Source organism: Phocoena sinus, chromosome 20 (genome assembly GCF_008692025.1).
Source record: "Phocoena sinus isolate mPhoSin1 chromosome 20, mPhoSin1.pri, whole genome shotgun sequence".
Classification (NCBI taxonomy): domain Eukaryota; kingdom Metazoa; phylum Chordata; class Mammalia; order Artiodactyla; family Phocoenidae; genus Phocoena; species Phocoena sinus.
Window position 1 is genome coordinate 43224534 of NC_045782.1, and position 22870 is coordinate 43247403.

The 22870-nt window shown below is 41.7% G+C and overlaps 1 protein-coding gene across 1 annotated transcript in view; it reads left to right on the top strand.

The window, feature by feature from the left end:
- Window positions 1-21078, top strand: part of TLK2 (tousled like kinase 2) — a 104346-nt gene extending 83268 nt beyond the window's left edge. Inside the window, 8 exon segments of the mRNA XM_032616824.1 lie at window positions 918-1009; window positions 6834-6923; window positions 10592-10761; window positions 12036-12174; window positions 15751-15862; window positions 17703-17729; window positions 17731-17811; window positions 19978-21078. Coding sequence (XP_032472715.1) covers window positions 918-1009; window positions 6834-6923; window positions 10592-10761; window positions 12036-12174; window positions 15751-15862; window positions 17703-17729; window positions 17731-17811; window positions 19978-20151 — 885 coding nt within the window. The 3' untranslated portion in view covers window positions 20152-21078.
- The last annotated feature ends 1792 nt before the right edge of the window (window positions 21079-22870 follow it).

A 22870-nucleotide genomic window follows, 5' to 3' on the forward strand; every position in this document is an offset into this window, starting at 1 on the left:
AAACTGGAGTAGTAAGTTTTTAATCTGAACTTTAAAACCTAGGAAGAACTATTCATTCTAAAAGAGTTCCTCAGTAAATTCTTTTGTATTGGGGAAATCTATTGTAAAATGCTACTTACTTTTTTTCAAATTGTGATTTACACCAGGCATCTTTGAAAATCCATCCGTTACCTTTTTTCACCCCATAATATAGCACTACCTAGCTGATGTGGAACTTGCCAGCAGTGGTGGTCTTTGGGGAAAGTATGTCCCTTTCTTTGGACAGTGCTGGAGAAGTGATTTGGTGTGACTAACTTCAGACATAGTTGCGATCCAAAATTGCTTTTTATTTATCCAGTATATAGGGGTGGGATTAAGTAAATTAGCAAAGAGGTGTATCCTGGGGGTTTCTTTCTCAAGGAGGCAGATAGCCTATGTCCCTAGCATTTCAAAAGTGGCAGGACCTCTGAACCTAAAACTGCTCTAAAAATAAAACCTATTAAAAAATCTTTAAAAAAAAAAAAAAAGTGGCAGGACTTACTGTTGAAGAATGTCAGGTCCCAGTGTCAGCTGAGGGATGAGAGCCAGCTTAGGGAAGAAAGGTCCCAAATAAGGTAGATGATGTCCAGAAAGAGAATTGTTTAGAAGTGACTGTTAAGGCATGGGCTGTCTTTCTGTTTGTGGTGTATGCTTGGTTTTATTTTCTAAACCCTTTGGTGCCAGTGCGTCTGGAGACTTCTAAATTATCTGATCACAAGTTTCAAGAAAGATGATTGCAACTCTGAAACAAGTGTGTGTTGTGTTGTCCACTGTTGTTGTTATTTAATAATGCATTTTGGACTTGGAGTATGTTGGTCTGTTGAACAGAAGCTTCAAGTCAGTTGCCTGTAATTCTCGTTAGCATTATCCAGAATATAATTTATTCCTTTTCTTTATAGGCATTTGATCTAACAGAACAAAGATATGTAGCTGTGAAAATTCACCAGTTAAATAAAAACTGGAGAGATGAGAAAAAGGAGAATTACCACAAGTAAGTGATATTAGAGTGTCTGATTTTTCAAAATTTAGTAATAATAGCTGTAGTTTGAGCACTGTGTTAAGAGCTTTACATGCATTGTTGTTGTTTCATTTAATCCTCATAACTGTCCTAGGAGAGTGAATAAATTTTCCATCTTACTGCTAAGGAAACTGATACTTAAAGAATTTGAGTAACAGTTAAGAAATGGCTGAGCTGGTATTTAAATCTAGACTTCCCTTAATCCAAAGCCAGTGGGTTTAACCATCCCCTTCCATTGAGCATCTAAAATTAGCTATAATAAACAAGTAAAGCCTCAGAAATTATTGTTGTTTGTCTGTAGAAACCAGATGTGAGAGTGTTCTTCTGTGGTCTAGGGACCCTGGGGAGCTTCGGGTGGGGCTTTGTCTGCTGCTTCAGTCACCTCGTCGTAAACAGGAGACAATGCGGGGCACCTGGTGTGCCTCGGTGGTACTTGTTTGACTTGTTCAGGCCCTCAGTGCTGAGCTCACCTTCCCCATCATAGTTTGCCCATCTCAGAGTTCTTGGTCTTCAGCGTCCAGCTCGCTGTGCTTTCCCCTCTTCAGAATGCCACTCATGATGGCCCTCATCTGTGCTTGGGGTACGAGGTGAGAGGGTGGCTCTTTAGAATGAATAGTTATTACATGAGCGGGTGTGAATGTCTTTGTTCCACTGATGTCAGGCCTTGCCTGTCTCTCCTCTGAGCTTCAGAACATTGGAGTTCATGGTTCACTTGCTTTGGAGGGCTTGCAGACTTAATTTGGTGTTAGGATCCCCACTGGGTTTAATATTGTTTCCTTGGTAGGTACAAGTACTACATTAGACATGTCCTACCCCTGAAAGGAGGAAACAGCCCCTTTTGATGTAAAGCAGTCTACCTCCTTTCTATAAAAGCAGTTTTGTTTTTTTTTCCTATAAATAGTACTTTGGAGGGAAAAAGGCAGTGGACTTTAGCCAACTTTTAGTTAGCTTCTAAGTCTTAGTGGAAAAATAAAACATTTCTACATCATCAACCCATTCTTCAGGCATGGAGCAAGGCAACTCCTGCTCTATACCTACTGTTCATCCGGGACCTGGGAGCTCTTGCTGTTCCATGCAGATTGGCAGTGGTGCTCAGCACTCGGGGAGAGAAGGTTCCTGTGGCATTAAGAGGAATGGGGCTTAGCAGAGGTAGGAAAATGGATGATGTGTGCTCTGTGCATGGCACCCCTCATGCATCCCTTATGTGAGAGGCAGCTGCAGTCCAGATGCTTCTGAGGAGCAGTTACCTTATTATAAGTACATTCCAGGCATTTGACACGCAGGGACGAACAGCACGCGGCAGTGAATGCCAGGGAGCACTTGAGAGAAGGAAACCACGTGTTATTCTGACCAGTTAGAAAAGCGGCGAGAAATGTCCTTATTATATTGAGACTCAGAGTACCTAAGGGTATAGGAACGGTTCCTGCATCTCTTCCAAAATACCCTTCAGCTATCCTTGGAGCCTGTGCCGCAGCTTGTGTGCACTGCCCACTCCAAACCAGCTGACTCCACAAGGGGACAACCTTGGTCAACCTTGAGGAAGTAGTTCCTGTGCAGAGACTTATACAGATTTTACCTAGTCTCAGTATCCAGCTTTCAGGCTGATCTTAAAGAGAGCGCTGGTGTCGAATACTGTAGTGACTGCAGGTGGGGTTGTGCTCACTGTAGCCTTTTTTTTTTTTTTTTTTTTTTGCGGTACGCGGGCCTCTCACTGCTGTGGCCTCTCCCGTTGCGGAGCACAGGCTCCGGACGCGCAGGCTCAGCGGCCATGGCTCATGGGCCCAGCCGCTCCGCGGCACGTGGGATCCTCCCGGACCGGGGCACGAACCCGCGTCCCCTGCATCGGCAGGCGGACTCGCAACCGCTGCGCCACCAGGGAAGCCCCCACTGTAGCCTTTTGAAGCAGTGAGGGATTGAAGTCATGCACCTCCTTGACACATTTGGCAAGCTGTTTTGAGTCCTGACGGGTGTAGATTGGTTCTCTTTTCACATTTGTCTACCAGATGGAGTCACAGAGCAAGTGAAGGGGACAGTCTCGTTTTTCTGAGTTCTGTACCGGTTCAGCTGTGGTTCGCAGTGGTGCCCTCCTATTCTTTGTTTCCTCACCAAGGCGGGAGTCCTGACTCCTGAGCACCTTCTGTGGAGCCGTCTGGGCAGGAGCTGTTTCCCAGTTGACAGACACACTGGGGAGGGGGTGTGCAAAGTTGTTGTGACCTCTTCATCCTTGAGGGGAAATTCTTAAAGCACTTCCACCTTTCTTTGAAAGATTTTGCTTGCTAACTGATATGAAATCATACTGATGAATTTCAGGCTACAAATAATAGTGAATTAGCAAAATGTTATTAACTCCCTTGAACTTAAATTAAGGAGGCTTATATCAGGCACCAAACAGATTTTAGAGAGTGCTTCAAAACTTCAGTGTTAAACTGAAAAGTAGTACACTTCAGTGTTGTGGTAACATTATGAAATATGAAAATGCTACTGTTACCCTGCAGTAAGGTCTTTTGATTGCTTTTCACTTTGTGGGGATGACTTCCAAGCCCCATCCGGAATCAGAACATTTATTTGGGTAAAAAAGAAGGAAAAATTCAAAGAAAATAGAAGGTTGTTGTATTGTTTATTTATTAATTTTTTTTTTGCGGTATGCGGGCATACCACTGTTGTGGTCTCTCCCGTTGCGGAGCACAGGCTCCGGACGCGCAGGCTCAGCGGCCATGGCTCACGGGTCTAGCCGCTCCGCGGCATGTGGGATCTTCCCGAGCTGGGGCACGAACCCGTGTCCCCTGCATTGGCAGGCGGATTCTCAAGCACTGCACCACCAGGGAAGCCCCTGTATTGTTTATTTTTGAGTTCTGTTCTATACCCCCTTTCCTCTCCTCTCCCCACAAACACAGAGTAAACTGATTGTTTTACTTTTGCATTATTAAAGCATTAATAGGTATTACTCGATTTCTTTAACTCCCCAAAATAGCATATTAAGAACTTTATGGTAGGAAAAACTTCATATAAAACTATCCACAGAAATAATTGTATCTGAAGTAGTTAGTATACTCTTTTTTTGTGGGTGGGGGCTGCGTTGCTACACGCGGGCTTTCTCTAGTTGCAGTGAGCAGGGGCTACTCTTTGTTGCAGTGTGCAGGCTTCTCATTGCAGTGGCTTCTCTTGTGGGGGAGTGTGGGGTCTAGGCACGCGGGCTTCAGTAGTTGTGGCTTGCGGCCTCTAGAGCGCAGACTCAGTAGTTGTGGCTCAGGGGCTTAGTTGCTCCGCGGCATGTGGGATCTTCCCGGACCAGGGCTCGAACCCGTGTCCCTTGCGTTGGCAGGCAGATTCTCAACCACTGCACCACCAGGGAAGTCCAAAGTAGTTAGTATACTCTTGCATGATACTCTTTTCTAATTTTCTAGGATAAAATTATTGAAAGTCTAAATATAGATCCACTTAGAGTAAAAGACTAACACTTAAAAAAAAAAAAAAGACTAACACTTTAGTGGATAAGTTTCTTCCAGCCTTCTATTTAAGTTTCTGTATTTATAGTACATTAATCCCTTGGATGCTTAGTTGAAAGTTGAACATATAAAGGACATGGCAGAGCCTCTGCCTTGCCTGCTGAACTGTAAGGAATGGCCTTAGAGCCTGACGTGACATTGAGGGAGTGCTTTCAGTGACACACAGAAAGTTTTCTTAGTTGGTGAGGACTTTACCACTTTCTTTGATTCATAATTTTTGCCTCCTTTATTTTCCTCTATTTTTTTATACCATGATGGAGAAATTGGTCTCTACTTTGAAAAGCACAAAAATCAAAAAGTTAAAAGGGCAGAGGACTATAGATTTATAGTGTGTGAAAGTAAGAAATGACTTAACAGTAATCTGTTTAGACCATAGGTTTTTAAATTTGTTTTCTTTTTTTAGAAACAGCATCACCTTTATTTTACCAAATGAAATATTACATGGAATCTTTTTTTTGGCTGCACTGTGTGGCATGTGAGATCTTAATTCCCCAACCAGGGATCACACCTGTGCCCCCTGCATTGGAAGCATGGAGTCTTAAGCACTGGACTGTCCTGTGGAATATATATATATATATATATATATACACACACACATATATGTGTATATATATATAGTTTGTCTATTTATTTATTTATTTAGGCTGCATTGGGTCTTCGTTGCTGTGCACGGGCTTTCTCTAGTTGCAGCGAGCAAGGACTGCTCTTCGTTGTGGTGTGTGGGCTTCTCATTGTGGTGGCTTCTCTTGTTGGGGACCATGGGCACTAGGCACCCAGGCTTCGGTAGTTGCAGCACGTGGGCTCTAGAGCACATGCTCAGTAGTTGTGGGCGCATGGGCTTAGTTGCTCCACGGCATGTGGGATCCTCCTGGACCAGGGCTTGAACCTGTGTCCCCTGCATTGACAGGCAGATTCTTAATCACTGCACTACCCGTGGAATCTTGATATGTAAAAAAGGACAGTGTGGAGCTGCTTTGGTGGGATGGGGAGTTGGGTCAAAGCTACGTTTGCTTAGCTTCTCTTGGGAGGCATCCAAATCTAGGGAGCTCCCTTTAAAACTTCCAGTCCACTGCCATGATGGTGCAGGCCCACAAGGCCGGAGAGGGGGCATCATGGAGCTCAGACTCAAAGCCTGGTTTCTTGATCCCAGTGCCTCCTGTGTTCTAACGCTGCTCTGCCTCAGTGCTGGAAAGTTTTTTCTTTTCAGAAAGACATAAAGATGCTGATGAAATTAAGCATCAGAAGAAGCAAAAACTGCCAAAAATGGCCACTTGAAAAATAAGCCTAGTCAGACAAATTTCCATTGGGGAAGAATTAATTACTTTTAGATTCCTATCCTTCCCCTCCCTCTTCCCCTAGTTGTTCCTCAGTTTTTCTTTGGTTGAGTACTTTCTGTGTATTTTTGACATGCTAGAGTACATTTCAGAAAATAACACACTTTTTTTTTTTTATCATACTATGGAAAGTTTCCCTTTTCTGACTCTTGTCTTACAACAAAATGCCCCAAACTAAATGGTGCTAGATTACTTAAAATATAATAATATCCTATTACTCTGTTTGTAAGTGAGAACTAAATGTTACTCTTTTAAAATTCAGTATATGAATTTGCCAGATTATATCGTACATTTTTGTTCCTAATCTTACTAAATAATTTTAAATTGGAAAAGTACTAAAGAAGAAAGATGTTAATACGTACATACATACATACACACACATATATATATTCTTGTTATAAGAAAACTAGGGTTTCCATAATTTCAAACTTTTGATCAAATAAGCATTTTCTTAAAAGAAAGTAAAGCTGATAGTCTTTTAAATTTCTTTTTGTAAGGAGTAGGATTTAAAAACAAACAAATACAAAGCACTGCTAATTGCCTTTTCTAACAGGTAATCCTTTTACCCAGTGAATTTACATGGTAAAATTGATCCCCTTGATGTAACCCCAGGATATATAACATTTATAGATAGAAACTATCAGCTTTAGAGGAAAGAAAAAAATGCTGTCTTTATAATTTTTAAAGTTCTGATATTTGGGTATAAATATAAAAGAGATGAGATTACCATAGAATGAACTTGAAAGGGATAAAAGGTTAGCACCTACTATTTTCTCAACAGCTTGGTAGATACTGGTAGAGAAAATAAGATGAAGAAAGATCAGGGGACTAGATGGACCTGAATGGAATGAATGTTCGGGAACAATGGAGAAGTGAGAGAATAAATTAGGAGTATCCTGGAAGAGTTCTAAGAGACAGGCCAAAACGCAAAATGTTAATTTTCCATTTTGTTTACAGGCATGCATGTAGGGAGTACCGGATTCACAAAGAACTGGATCATCCCAGAATAGTTAAACTGTATGATTACTTTTCACTGGACACTGACTCGTAAGTGCTATGCCATTTTAGCTTAGCAGATAATATTTTCTTGCCGTGTGTTGACTACTCATGGAATAGAGTTTAAATCTGGGTCCAGGAAATGCTCTCTGAGGGGACCAAATATACTTACGGGCAAATGATCATATTTGAATTCAGATTTGGGCCAGCAAGACGTCTCTTGGCCACAGGGTGTGTGCTGTTGTGTGCTGGTAAATGTTTAACAACCAGCTTGGTGGGGAGAGGCATAGGGCTGATTTGTACTGTTTGCCAATTTCTGTGGTATAAATACTCTGAACATGTCCAATTTAAAAAAAAAAAGCAGCTTTATCGATGCATGTTTACATACATACAGTTCACCCATTTAAAAGTATACAGTTCAGTGGGTTTTAGTGTATTCACAGATATGTACGTTGCAGCCATCACCGTAGTCAATTTTAGGACATTGTCACCACCTCAGAAAGAAACCCTGAACCTTATGCTATCATCCCCCTATTCTTCCACCCCCACTCCCTGCCGTAAGCAGCCGCTAATCTACTTTTTGTACCTGTAGATTTGCTATTCTGGACTTTCATATGAATGGATCATATAGTATGTGAACTTTTGTGACTGGCTTCTTTCACTTAGCATGGTGTTTTTTCAAGGTTCTTCTTGTGTCATGTATCAGTACTTCCTTTTTGTGACTGGATATATTCCATTGTATGGATAACACTACCTTTTGTTTATCCATTCATCCTACCAGTGGCTTAAAAGCCAGCTCACAAAAGTCCTGAAAATTTATCAGCTCTCAGAAACTGGCACAAATTGGTGCCAGCGTACCACCGAGAAGCACCAGTCAAGAGAGTCTCTGCCCCATCCTGATGAGCACTGACGGGCCTTTCGAAGAAGTGCCAGCAACGTGACTTTATCGCAGGATGCGAATGAATGTGGCGTAGCCCAGTGCCGCATCCTAAAACATACGTTGGTTCAGAGGCTTATAGGGATTTCAGTCCAGCCCTCTCACTGTGTAGGTGGAGATTTGAGGACCAGGGAAGTTAAGTGACTTGTCTGAGATCTTTAATAACCGTAGGTATTGTTGTATTTCATTACTTGGTATAGGTAAGCTCTAGGCCTCTCGGTTTATCCAGGAGTTTAGAAATATTTCAGCATTTGGAGACATTTTCTCTGTTGGAGTCTGAAATGAATCAGGAGAACATACCTAGGTCTGGCCCACAAGTGTTTCCCTCCACCTCTCAGGCTGTTCAGCCTGTTCCAGACAGCAACTGTCTCAGAGGTTGCTGCACAGAGAGCCGGCCGGCATTTAGAAGTGACCCCAAAGGGAGACCATAATTCCCTTTGGAAACATCCACTCAGGGATTTCCCCTTTCCAGTCGGGTGCACCCAGCACAGTCATGTGTGTAGCATGGAGTGGGGTTCAGAAAACTCCACTGTAGTTAGAGAGCAGGTTTCCACAGGGTGGCTTACTGTTTTGCTTTCAGTAAGTTCCTTGAATACTAGGAAGGACACACACACACACGCACCCCCAAATGTAAGTACAAAAATCGTTTCAAAAATAAATATAATGACTCGGATTATCTGCTGTTTTGAATTGTATACACACTTTTAACTAATCTGAGAAATTGAGTTGATTCTATGCTATTGTTAAGTTGTTTACTTTGTTCTTCCTGTTGTGTGTATGGTGAATTTTTATCAAAAGTAAGTCAGACCATTGTTTTAGAAAGTCTTCTGAGAGTTGTTTAGGTATTAAAAGTGAGATTTTATTTTCAGCTTGCATTGGGTCCAGAATAAATTCACTAAGCATGAGAGTCTTTGCCTCAGATTTCAGCATATCAGATCAGAGAATCTATAAATTTTAGGCATATTTTCTCAAATAGGGTGCTAGCATGCTAGGACATGCTATGTTTCATAAGAAGCATGAGCTATTGTTCAGTTTGGGGATCCCACAGGACTGTGTGTGTCCGCATTTTGTTCCTGTGCTCTGTGAAGGCCTCAAACTGCCCAGAGCCCCATAGTGCTAGGCCTGCGCCTCTTTAATCTTAGCTGAGTTGGCCCTTGCAGGGCGTATTTACCAGGCTCCTTTGTCAGTTGTTATTCAGTGGGGTTCAGCCAATGGGGAGATAGGTGGTGGTGGGTGGAGACCCCTCCGCCCAGTTGTGGTTGCAGTTTCCCTTGGTGAGTCTGGTTCTGGTTGCACCACCTCCTCCCTTTGGCCCTCTGGCCTTAGGGTGCTAATGCCTTCCTGCTCTAGATGATTTCTGGGGTGCTCACTGGCCACTTTGTCTTCTCAGCTCTTCCGTCATTTCTGGGATTAGTTCCCTGAATTAAAGCCCCTCTGTTTTAAATACTGGTTTTTATTTCCCAGCTAGACCCTGAGTGATTTACCCATATTGTCACAGAATAGTTTAAAAGGTATTCATCTCTCAGGAAACCTTCCTTTAGCTTATAACTGCCTTGGAAGATAGACACATGACCCTTAGTGGCACGAATGGTATGTAGTTTTAAATTTGGGTCTGTATGATATATATACAATGGAATATTACTCAGCCATAAAAAGAAACAAAAGTGAGTTATTTGTAGTGAGGTGGATGGACCTAGAGACTGTCATACAGAGTGAAGTAAGTCAGAAAGAGAAAAATAAATGCCGTATGCTAACATATATATATGGAATCTAAAAAAAAAAATATGGTTCTGAAGAACCTAGGGGCAGGACAGGAATAAAGTTGCAGACGTAGAGAATGGATTTGAGGACACAGGGAGGGGGAAGGGTAAGCTGGGACGAAGTGAGAGAGTGGCATGGACATATATACACTACCAAATGTAAAACAGATAGCTAGTGGGAAGCAGCCGCATAGCAGAGGGAGATCAGCTCGGTGCTTTGTGACCACCTGGAGGGGTGGGATAGGGAGGGAGGGTGGGAGGGAGGGAGGGAGACGCAAGAGGGAGGAGATATGGGGATATATGTATATGTATAGCTGATTCACTTTGTTATAAAGCAGAAACTAACACACCATTGTAAAGCAATTACACTCCAATAAAGATGTTAAAAACAAATTGGGGTCTGTATGATATACTGATACAAGTGAAAGAAAAAAAACTCATACTGTGTAATAATACATTTGTTAGAACCATCAATACTGTACTTTAAAAAGCTCTTTTATACCTTGTGTGTTTAGCAAAGAGAAATCATAGTATGTGCCAATCTGGCAGGAGAGGTAGTATGTAACCAGCCCTTGGGACCTAGGCAAACCCTAGATTCTTCCTCACTGTCAGCACTTGAGGGCATATAAAATGTTTGCAGTGACAATTGTGTATTTGATCATAAGGTACTTGTTTAGAAATGGAGCATTGTGTAGATAGTAAAAGAGGTATCTAGCTTAAATACATTATGGTTCCTGTCAGTATTGTTATAGTCTTGATTCAAGGAGAGGTATGCCCTGGGTGAACTTTAGCACAGCAGGTTCCAACAGGAAGGGTGCAGACGCTCTTCACCAAAAGAGTAAGCAGTTTTCTTCCAGTAAACCACTCAGTTAGCTAACACTGAATAAAGAATAGAAGAATATTTTAAGGAGCAAAGAAGAAAGAAGTGAGAAGCTAATGACCTGACGTTTTCAGTCGGGCTGGTTTAGACTTAATCTGCTTGCTCTTATCCCACGGTCAAATGTTGGTTTATTTATGTTTAGGTTTTGTACAGTATTGGAATACTGTGAGGGAAATGATCTGGACTTCTACCTGAAACAGCACAAATTAATGTCGGAGAAAGAGGCCCGATCCATTATCATGCAGATTGTGAATGCTTTAAAGTACTTAAATGAAATAAAACCTCCCATCATACACTATGACCTCAAACCAGGTATGTCTAATTTTTAGGAGACAGTATTGGTAGTATTTCTTTGGTCTTATAAGTGACTTTTAATTTTATAAAGTTAGGGGACTTGGCCGGGGACCAAGAAGGCCTAATAACATCTGACTTTAAATTGCCTGGGTAGTGGGAATAAGAGAGTCCCAGCCACACAGCACTGGGTTTATTAGGAGGGTGGGTTGTATTAAATGCTCTGGAGAAACAATGCCCTTGTCTTAGAGCCAGGGCAGTTCATGATGTCAGTCCGATTAAGAAAGAACTGCTCTGGCAAGCTCGGTTTTGTTTTTTTCCCATTACTCACACTGCGTAGCAGTTCCTCTACTCCAAGTCTCTCTGATAAGTGCCCCCACATTAACAAATTATTTTACACATATGCCTCCCATTTCATTAAATTCCGAGTGGAATTTTCCATCTTTTCTCATGGTTACTATCTAACTTTGATAGTCGCCAGTAGAGTAGAGAGCAATTAGACTTCTTACTTCTGTCTGTTGTTGTCATTCTGGGCTGTTGCTTAGAAGTCTGCCTGTGTTGTCTGTAGACAGCTCTAACCAGCTGAGCTTAGGTGTTGGGAAGATTCCCATTTACCTCCTGGTGGGCACGGTTGTTAACTTTGCTTTCCTCTTCTGATAGCTACATGTTAAATCTCACTATTCACTATTCTTTAATTTTCTAGTATAATTCAATTGACTAAAAAATTCATCACAATGAAGTGATTTTTTTAAAAAGATGGCTATTGTGTGATTGGGTTTTCTGTCACTGAATCCATTACATTTTCCTGCCCCAGGAGCTGTAGGTGGCACTGTGGTACTAGCTTAGATTCCCTTGTATGGTTTCTTTGATTCCCCCCGCCCTCCCCCGCCCTCCCCCCCCCGCCCTCCCCCGCCCTCCCCCCCGCCCCCGCCGAAACTACTGTCCTAAACAGGGTGGTTAAGAGATCCTTACTGAAAGTTCGGATGTAACTTACCCACTATTTTTGACCAACCATAGAAGTGATACTCTACTTTGGCCAGTTAATTATTTTTTTCCACTGCTCATAGTGGTGGTTTTGGCACATTAAGCAGGTGATTCTTGGAAAAGAGAAATTTGCCGCCAGACACTTATAACTCTCCCCTAACATCCAGAGTCCAGATCGTTTTATTCCAGAGATTTAAATGTTTGCTGTTATATGTAAGAGTTTCAGTTCAGTTGTCCTCTTCTTGCCTGTTATTACCTTGGTTTATTTTAATTAGTAAGTTTTTTATTCATGAAGTTTTTTATCTTTTTAGGTAATATTCTTTTAGTAAATGGTACAGCATGTGGAGAGATAAAAATCACAGATTTTGGTCTTTCCAAGATCATGGATGATGATAGCTACAATTCAGTGGATGGCATGGAGCTAACATCACAAGGTGCTGGTACTTACTGGTAGGTATCTGGGAGATTCGTCACGTTGGCTGATGGAGATGTGGCTGTGCTATACTGAAGTGTTGGTAATTATTAATTAAACTACATCCTGTCTGCTTAGGCAAAAATGCTGTATACCATAGTAGACTTTCCTCTCCAAATATTTACTGTCTTTTCAACAGTTTGACTCTTTGTATTTACATGAATTTGTCTTAATTTTTCTTTCTGTTCTTGAAAAACCATTGAGAAAGAGATTATGTGGGGCCACGTGTTTGAGTTGTTTGTTTCCTCCGTAGGTTTGCCCCTACTGAGTAGATAGAGGATGAGGTTGCTCATGCGTATGTAAAGAATGGCCTTAAATTCTTTTCAGAATTTCAAATGCAGGTCTCTCTCTTCATGAGTTCATGGGATGAGGGATTTGTTTTTAGAGTTGCCTGAGGATCGTGGACTCTCAAGAACTAAGGAGTTATGAAGATTAGGATGTAAAATAACCATAGCATCCCTTGAAATCTAAACAGGAAAACGCAAGCATGGTTTACCAAGAAATTTGTCCATTTCTGGCAGCCACGTTCTAAAAGGTTTTGAGCCACATTTCTTCCCATCTGTTGTCACTCATCTACTCCCCAGCCACCCCACCCCAGCTAGCTCTGCCTGCCTGTTCTATGCCCTATCCTACTCTGCTGAGTATTACTTTTGACAGTGAGAACCATAAAAGATACCTGCAGCTCAGGCATTTGGCTTTGTGATTGTAAAGGCATGTTACCAGAGCTTTCTTTTCACGTCTGCGGTGGTGACACAAAGCCATACATTGGAATGTGTAATTCTGAACATGGGAAAGCCTCCAGTAGCAGTAAGGGAGGGGGAACACATACTGTTAAACCCCAGGGTCAGTTGGCCAAGTCACTTATGTTTGAGACTGGAGGGCCCTGGCCCTTAGGAGATTAGTGACTCTCTTGGAATGAGGTTGTTGATCTGAAACAGACAGAGAAGAGGGGGACGTCAGTCCTGGTCTTACCACTCCCATCATATTAAAGAAAGACTCAATCATATCCTGCTAGAAACACCATGTACACAAAATTTCAACTTTCCTTGCTCCGTATTGTTTGCGGAGATGGTACCTATAGTGAAAATCAGTCCCTAAATTAAAACTTTGAGATTCTAGGTTTAAAATAGAAGCTACATTTACAGTGTTTATTCACTTGGTGGTGGTTGTGGGTTCCTGTCAGTAAATGATACAAAAATATCTGTTGTTGGAAATTCTGGAAGCAGGTCTATACCTCTGCTATATAAATTCACCAGAACTTGGATTTTAGCTTTTCATTTGATAGCTTGTTCTTTTTTAAAGGTAAAGATTTTTCATGTTTAAATTAATTATCTCATTGCTGCCTATTGCTGTATTTGCTAAGCTATAAAATTCAGTGGTTGGAATTTAAATAAAAATATATAATGTTTGGGATTTGCTTCAAAGTAATCTGTTTGGGGGAGGTGGAGAGGGGTGTATAAGAGCAAAGATTTGCCGCATCTTGACAATTATTGAAGCTGGATGATGTTTACTTGTGGTTCATTTTACGATTCTTTCTACTTTAGATCATATTTGAAGATTTTATTTTCATAATAAAGAGTAAAGTACAGAGGGAGCTACTGAGAAAATTAATTTTATGGGTTTCTATGAAGGTTTAAAAAGTCTCCATATTGGTGTTTATAATCACCATCCTCAATATGTCATCCTCGTATTATGTCCCAGAGACACATAGATAGAATGGGGGGACATAACAGATTTTAAGTGATTGTTTGCGGCATTTGGTTGTTCCAGAATTCTTCTACGTGGAATACTACTTTTAAATAAGGAACCCCTAGACTAGGCCTTGAGAATCATTTTTCTCTATGAGGATTTTATCATGATGGCGTATGCAACTTTGTTTTTTAAATACAATTTAGTGTAGTATCTTAGAACTGTCTTCTACTCTCCCTCCCAGAGTCCTTGATAAGGACTTAGAATGCTTATTATTTGGGTGAAGAACTAGTGTATTTCTTCATTTATAGTTGGGGAAACTGACTCCTAGAAAGTGATATGCCAGATTTGTACTGTTAAGGGACAGTGTCTATTTGGCCAAATTATTGCTCTGCATTTGGAGAAGTCCAACAAACTCTGTTCTTCCTCACCACAAACAAGAACTTACTTTTTCCCTACTGCTTCCACCAAAGAGTTATAAGTACATTAAAAAAATCATTTTAGAATCAAGGTTCTATTTGTTATTTATCCAAGATCATATTTAAGTTATGTATATTAAAGAATCAAGAACCATGAAAACTTACGGTTCAGGGAGGTTTTAGTGGCATTTGGAAGAGCTGTTCTTTTTATAGATTCTTTTGTCTGTATTTTTATTTCTTTGCCTTTCTCCCCCACCCCCCTTTGTGAGTTCTCTGTCTATATTTTCACTTTTCAATGTGTGTTTTGGCTAAAAGCTTTCATTGTGAAATAATAATCTAGGTCAGTGGTCTTAATCATTTAAAAATGACTGTTAAAAATAAAAAGGAACAACCTGAAACTAAAATTCTTTAAAAAAAAAAAAAAGTCCATCATCTGAACATTTTCTGCCTCTCAACTCTTGTGATTCTCTTCCAGCTATACATTTAGATTTTTATACCAGAAGCACAGCAGGGTTTATAATAGTTTTTTACAGAATTGATTTTGCCAGCATGAAATCTGCAGAAATCAATTTGTTATCTTCAGAATTCTGCCTTCCAGCTGTGCCATGGTGAAGACTCCAGACAATGAGGAGAAACATATCTATTTTGTTTCCTAAATGCTAAGAGGCACTTACCTGCCACACCATACAATTTGGTGTGGTTGGCTGTCCAGCTAGTCTTTTTAGAGGCCAGGGGTGGGTGGGGAAGGAAGGAATTCAGATGAGGATTGAGTTGGGCTAATAACTGGTAGTTTGTTTGGCTTTTTATGCACTATTTGTTAGTCTTCCATAAGCCCCTGATCACTCTTAAAGTAGGGAATGTAAAATATCCTTTCATAATATGAACTTTAATGTCACCATTGACTATAATTGTAGTTATTTTTAGTCTAGATTTCCAAAAGAGTCTACCTTAAGCAGACAGAATAGCCACTCCCCTCAGATTTGTACTGGGTCCTGAATTCATTTGGACTTTTAAAGGAGTAATTTATTTTGGAGACATCTTCTGCCAGCCTGAAAGGAAACCACACCACTTCTAGTTGTATTTTAATGTTTGTTGTGTGCACTTCTTTTGTGCTCCCTCTCCTTTTAAAAACTTGTTGAATGACACCTATATTAGGCACAGCACTGGGAAAGGAGGCTGGGGTGGGTAAAGTAGGAACTAGGGACAATATTCACCTCTGTCCATAAGTAAGAAACATGTATTTTAAGGCTTTATAATAGGACATTGCTGCCTCCTTAAGTTAGAGTGTCTTTTCATCTACTTTATCCAGATGGGTCTAAGTTGGCTTTTCAACTGTTAAGATTCAGATATTTTTATTTCTAACGGGGTCTTTATTTTGCCTTTTTGTAAATGTCTTAGATTTATACAGTCTTTTTTCTAAGAATTTTTATTTCCCTTTTGTCCCAGGTATTTACCACCAGAGTGTTTTGTGGTTGGGAAAGAACCACCAAAGATCTCAAATAAAGTTGACGTCTGGTCAGTGGGTGTGATCTTCTACCAGTGTCTTTATGGAAGGAAGGTAATGAAGACAGTTGGATGTGGTGGCTTCTGTCTTAGGTGGTGCATGTACACGGTGGCATTGTGTGGATTATTCTCTTGGAGTTAATCATTGGGTTATACAGAATGGAATCCTGAAAGTTGTGGTTTGAAGAAAATACAGACTTCAATTATAAAAGCTTTATGCATAAGCAGAAATTTTCAGTCCCAGGGCACCTAATGAATTCTGCGGAGCTGTTGAAGACATGCACTTTTTGCTGTTTTCAGATCCAGTCTATGTTTTGATTCTGATAATATGTACAGGGAAATATATGAAATAGTTTACTAAAGTATACAGTCTTCCCAAGAGCCATTCTTAAGGGTCCCAAGAATTGAAACTTGAAAAATCTGCAAGGCTTCTTATTGCCAACCACCCCATTAGTTAGAGCTTTTCTTAATAAAAGCATGCTTTGTATTTCTGTACCGGGTAGGTGACATCAGAAAGTACTCATTGTCTGTTACTTCTGGTAAAGGTGATATATTATTTGCGTAAGTAAAAACGTAGATGGTAAACTACATCTAATGAATTGTCACATTTGTGTTTTCCTTATGAGCATAATATCTTGTATAAATGTATATATTGGGATCCAGTTGTATATTTATATTCTTATTTCTGCTACTGGTGTGTTTGTGTGTTTTAGCGTTCCCCATTGGGCTGTGGGTTTAAGCCATTTGGGAGTTCTACAACTCCCTTAGACTCCTAATATTTTGATTACAATCTCCAGACCAAATTCTTAATTCAGATCTCAGCTTCCTCTTTAACTTCTCCTTGGGTTTGTTTCTTTATGGTACCTATCTAACGTGGGGAAACTATTCAGAACTAATAGGGTTTAATTATTATTTATACTCTGATATTGTGGAAGTGCGGCTGATAATAGTAGTAGAGGTTATCTAGAAAGAATCGTGATCTCGGTAGAAACACTGTAGAGATGACACTAGGTGTGAACTTATTTTTTAGGAGTTTATTAGAAGATAGCAGATTTGTGGCACAGATGAAGCCACTCACTGAGTAGCCCCGACTCTGTTTTTTCCCCACTTTGTGGTACCCCTCTCCTCTTTCACTTCCTTTCCATTGCTTCATCTGTGTCTCGGCCTGTCAGCGGCACACATATATATTGCTTAAGCCCACAGGTATCACTCAGGGCAAAAGAGGTTGCTGTTCTGCTCTGCATCTTCATTATCTTTGCTGTGAGCAAAGCTAGCAGAGGTGCTGTGACGTAGCAGGTGCTGCTTCTGGGTCCCAGCTCTGCCTTAACCTAGATGTTAGCATTTGAGCAAGTTACTTAAGCTCTGAGCCCTTCCATCCATTATCTATAAAATGAGAGAATTAGAGAGATCATCTCCAAAGTTCATTCTAGCAGTTCTGTTGAGATGTGTCTTCTCCTTTCCTTTCTCTTTGGGTTTTGAATTGTGTTCTCTCTCTCAATTAATTAATTAATTTATAGTTGCGTCAGGTCTTCGTTGCTGCATGTGGGCTTTTCTTCTAGTTGTGGCGAGCGGGGGCTACTCTTGGTTGTGGTGTGTGAGCTTTTCATTACGGTGGCTTCTCTTGTTGCGGAGCACAGGCTCTAGGCGTGCAGGCTTCAGTAGTTGTGGCACGTGGGCTCAGTAGTTGTGGCTTGCGGGCTCTAGAGCGCAGGCTCAGTAGCTGTGGCGCACAGCTTAGTTGCTCCGCGGCCTGTGGGATCTTCCCGGACCAGGGCTCAAACCCGTGTACCCTGCATTGGCAGGCAGATTCCTAACCACTGTGCCACCTGGAAGTCTGTGTTCTCTCTAATTTTAACCAGAGGCATACCTTTGTTTGTTTTGTTTTTATATGATAGCCTTTTGGCCATAACCAGTCCCAGCAAGGACATTCTACAAGAAAATACTATCCTCAAAGCTACTGAAGTGCAGTTCCCGCCAAAGCCAGTAGTAACACCCGAAGCAAAGGTAAGTTTTTGATCCATTGGCCAGCAGAAATGTCTGCTTTGCTTTCTCTATTATTTCTCTGGGTAATTTGTCCAACCCCTACCTTCTTCTCCCCCTCTCTTCCCACAACAAACATTTATTGGGTGCCTATTAAGTACTAGACACTGTTCTAGGTAGTAGAAGGAGCTGTGACTGTGTGGCAGTGAACTACACAGACAAGGTCCCTATGCTACGGAGTTTACATTTTACTAGGTGAGACGAACAATAACTAAAAATGAATACGTTTCAGGTGGTGATAATGTTTTGAAGAAAGCAAATCGGAGTAAGGGAGTAGAGAGGGGGGGAACCCCCTGTTTTGATGGCATGGTCGGGGAAGGCCTCAGTGATGAAGTGACTTTTTGAATAGTCTTGACTGATGTGAAGGTGGGAGCCACGTATAGATTTGGGAGAAGAATATTCTGAGCAGAGAGAAGTGAGTAAAGCTCAGATGTGAGTGTGAGCTTAGCAGGTCCACAGAGCAGGCTGAGCAGAGGGGAGAGTAGTAGGAGAGGCAGCAGGATAGATTGTAAACTGATGGAAGGCAGTTGAAAGGTTTTAATCAGGGCAGCTTGTGATCTGATTACTGTTTCAAAAGCCTGCCCTGGAAGCTGTGTAGAGGGAAAGTTCCAAGCAAAAGGAGTTTATTTGATCGGTGTCCATCCCAAGAAAACCTTCCAGCTCCAGGTATCTCACTAAAAAGCATTAATTTTTTTTTTTTTTTTTTTGCGGTACGCGGGCCTCTCACTGTTGTGGCCTCTCCCGTCGCGGAGCACGGGCTCTAGACGCGCAGGCTCAGCGGCCATGGCTCACAGGCCCAGCCGCTCTGCGGCATGTGGGATCTTTCCGGACCAGGGCACGAACCCGTGTCCCCTGCATCGGCAGGCGGACTCTCAACCACTGCGCCACCAGGGAAACCCAGAAAGCTTAATTTTTAAAGGCCAAGGATCCTTATGTTCATTTCTGTGAATTTGTTATTTTCCAAATGCTTTAATAAAGCAACTATGTGTAGGTGTCTTTGCTTTTGAAAAAACCAGGAATTTTATTAATTAAACATGAAAAAAATAGAAAATCAGTAGTTCATTTTATGTTGTAGATATATTAAAATAGACTTTACTTTTCAGAGCAGTTTTAGATTCACAGCAGAAACTGAGTGGAAAATAAAGCATTGCCATATACTCCCTGCTGACGCAGCCACCCCATCCACAGATGCACAGCCTTCCCCCTGTCAGCATCCTGCACCAGACTGGTACATCTGCTACGATCAATGGACCTGCATCCAGGCATCATTACCACCCGAATGTAAAGGATGGACTTTGGATGATAATATTTTAGATTTTTTTAAATTGATTCAATTTAAAAAGAATTATATTATAAGGCTGTGATTAAATAGAACTGTCTGGTTAAGAAATAGGAGAAGACAGATATCTACATAAGGGCCTTTGTGTTTAAAATTGTAGAAACTGAGGCTACATAGCTCTTCGTACCTAGCACAAGGAAACCTCCATGTTGGTAGTGAGTTTAGGATTCCGAATCAGTAAGTTTTCATGTCTGCAGTACTCTTGAGGAGACAAGTCCTGTTCAGTTTTCCTTTACTACTTAGACGTATTAGTGCCTGATCATTTGCCCTGCTGATCTTTCAGGGAAAAATAAGACACACCGAGAAAAGCATTTACCCATCTGTGGCACAGCCGTAGTGTTAGTCAGTATTGGTCTCCTCACCCTGCACGTGGTGATAGTTTGTCACTACAATTCCACTTCCTCAGGAAGTTCACACGAGAACCGTGGTTTGTAGATGCAGAGACTATGAAGTTATACTGTGCCCATGCACATCAGCCAAGGCAGAGAGGGGGAGTTTTGCGTTGGTCTTTGTGCTTTGGGGACAGAGATCTTTAGAGGTCATGCCCCGTGCCCCCCTTGGGAATGGCTCAGGCACCTTCACTGGGGAAGGAACCAGCGGCCACAGAGAGATGCTGCGTCTGGCACGTCTCTCCTGGGTCTGCCTACTGGTTTCCAGGCAAGGCCCTAAAGCCCCTTCTCTTTAGGAGACGTTTGTTCTGGGCCCTGGCAGCTGCTACAGAACCTCCTGGGTTCCCTCTTGGGGTGCCAGGATCATCTGCTTCAGGCTTCTTCAAGAAACTTTCCTTTCAGGCGTTTATTCGACGATGCTTGGCCTACCGAAAGGAGGACCGCATCGACGTCCAGCAGTTGGCCTGTGACCCCTACTTGCTTCCTCACATCCGAAAGTCGGTCTCCACAAGTAGCCCTGCTGGAGCTGCTATTGCATCAACCTCTGGGGCGTCCAATAACAGTTCTTCGAATTGAGACCCACTCCTAGCCACAAACTGTTCAACACACACAAAGTGGACTAATGGCATTCAGCAGCGGGTTTGGAACATAGCGAATCCAAATGGATCTCATGAAACCTGTACCAGGTGCTTTTATTTTCTTGCTTTTTTCCCATCCATAGAGCATGACAGCATCGATTCTCAGTGAGGAGAAACCTTGGGCAACTCTGGCCAGGCCTCGTAGGAAAAGGCCCCGCCCAAGGTTCCGGCGTCAACGGCCACTGCGTGTGGCTGCTCTGAGTGAGGAAAAAATTAAAAAGAAAAACTGGTTCCATGTACTGTGAACTTGAAAACATGCAGACTCGGGGGGGTCCCTGATGCAGTGCTTCAGATGGAGAATGTGGACTTGAAAATACAAGACTGGGCTAGTCCAGTGTCTATATTTAAACTTGTTCTTTCTTTAAATAAAGTTTAGGTAACATCTCCTGAAAAGCTTGTAGCACAAAGGCTCGGCTTGGGGATGGTGTTTGACTTCGGAGGAAAAAAGTTGCTCTTGCCTGTTAAAGGCACTAGAGTTAGTGTTTTAATCCCTAAATAACTTCAGTTTTTAAAAACATGCAGCTTCCCTCCCCCCTTTTTTATTTTTGAAAGAATACATTTGGTCATAAAGTGAAACCCGTATTAGCAAGTACGTGGCAATGTTCATTCCAGTCAGTTGCAGCTTTCTCCTCCGTCTGGTCCTCCTGTTTGCAATTGCTTCCCTCATCTCAGTAGGGAAAAAATTGAGTGGGAGTACTGAGATGTGTGGGTTTTTGCCATTGGACAAAGAATGAGGTTAGAACTCTGCAGCTTGGAGTCTCTCTAGGTTTTCAACTATTTCTTCACAATTTGAACACTTGACGGTTGTCCCTTTTAATTTATTTGAAGTGCTATTTTTTTAAATAAAGGTTCATCTGTCCATGCAGTCCTCTTGGATTCTCTGAATGTAGTAACTATTGAAACTGTTCCAAAGGGTAGGGCAAAAAATGGGCTGGGGAGCCGATGCTCCAGGGATCAGGAGTCCATGCCCACAGTCTCGTGTGTGCTTGCTAAATGGTGTACATTTCTTGTTAACCGTGATATTAAAACTTGATCAGCACATAAGCTTTCCTCTGTTAGATCTTTTGGCAGGAAACAACCTCCAAACCCCTAAGTTTTGTGGGTGTGTGTGTGCGCACACACTTTGTCTAACTCACTTTAATAGATTCATTGAGTGAAGTTAAAAAAATAATCTCAAAGGAAATAAGTATTTCAAATATGAACAGTCTCTTGGAACTAATTTTTTTGTAATTTGGTTGTTTCTGAGATGTATGATCAACTGAAGATGGCGCTGAAATGGGAGCTGCGTGGCCCACTGTGCCCTTGAAACAGCAGAGCACTCGACAGTACAGGGGGAAGGAGGCCAGAGTCTGAACATGTGGTAGCCAGCTTGGAATGTTACTGACATATGTGGCAAAAGGGGCTCAGCCAGAAATATTTAAAGATGCAGCATTCAGGCAATCTGAGTTCCCTAGGCAGGGGGGAGGGCAGTCAGGAAGGGTAGAGAGCTCTCAAATGACTCATGACTAGTATTTCTTTTACATGTGAAAAATGCAGTAGTGACACATTTTCTAGGACCTTTGTTGTTTTGTGGACCTGCCCCACTCTCCCCAGTGTCAGGAGATCATAAGGGAAGATGGAGTGTTCCAAATTGGAGAGAGGTTCACGGATGTATTGTCCTGTGGAACTCTGAAGGGAAGGAAGTCAGCTCCAGAGTCCTTGTTGCCCCTAGCTTTCCAAAGCGATTTTATTGCAATATATATATTTATACACATGTGTGTATCGTACCTTTTTTTAAACCATTACTTTCAAGCTGCTAATCAGAATACCCATGGGGTCTCAAAGGTTGAGCACAACACTGAAAGGATGGTGTCTGTATATGTGAAAAGATGGATGAAGTTGAGACCATGTTTAAACTTACTCAAGATAATTAAGTTCTGTTCCTCTATTCTTCCCTCTCATTCAATGATCTTGAAGTGTTTAATTTTTAACTTTCTTTTAAGGATGAAGGAATGCTGCATCTTTAAGACTTCCCTCTAACTTCCTGCCTCCTTTTCCCCCAAGTTCTTATGAGTGAAGCTATAGGACTTTATTTGGTGATCTACCTTTTCTACCCTCACTTTGAAGAAGGAATGCCCTCTCTTCTTGCTTTTATTGGGTCTAGGGCTTGGTTGGAGCTGATTGGGCTTGGTTGAGTCTGGCCAAGGACTCTTTCCACTGCATGGATAAGCCCCAGGGAACATGCAGAATGTTGACCTTTTCTAGACTTGTAAGTAACCAGTGAAATCACTAATGGAGTTCTTCCATGACATATTTTGTTAATATGGGTTTCACTTTTTCCAAGGATAATCCCTCATTGCCACAATGTTGATTTACTTTAAACTAATGACAGAAAAATGTGTACTAATTTGTAATTAAATCCAGCCAGACTGTTTGGGCTTTTCCCAATTTGGGGGGTGGGGAAAATATTAAAATAAGTTTTAAGAAGTGATTTCCCAGCCTCTTGATTTTACTCTAGTCTCCAGCTTCACACGGGGCCCTTACCACCTAGAGTATAGCTAGAGGAATCCTGCAGCTGGCAGAGTCCCAGTGGGCGTTGCAAGGCATGATGGGAGTGTGGGATTCATGCAACATGTTTATACCCTGATGTGCCAACAGCTAGGCTTGTGGGTGGGAAT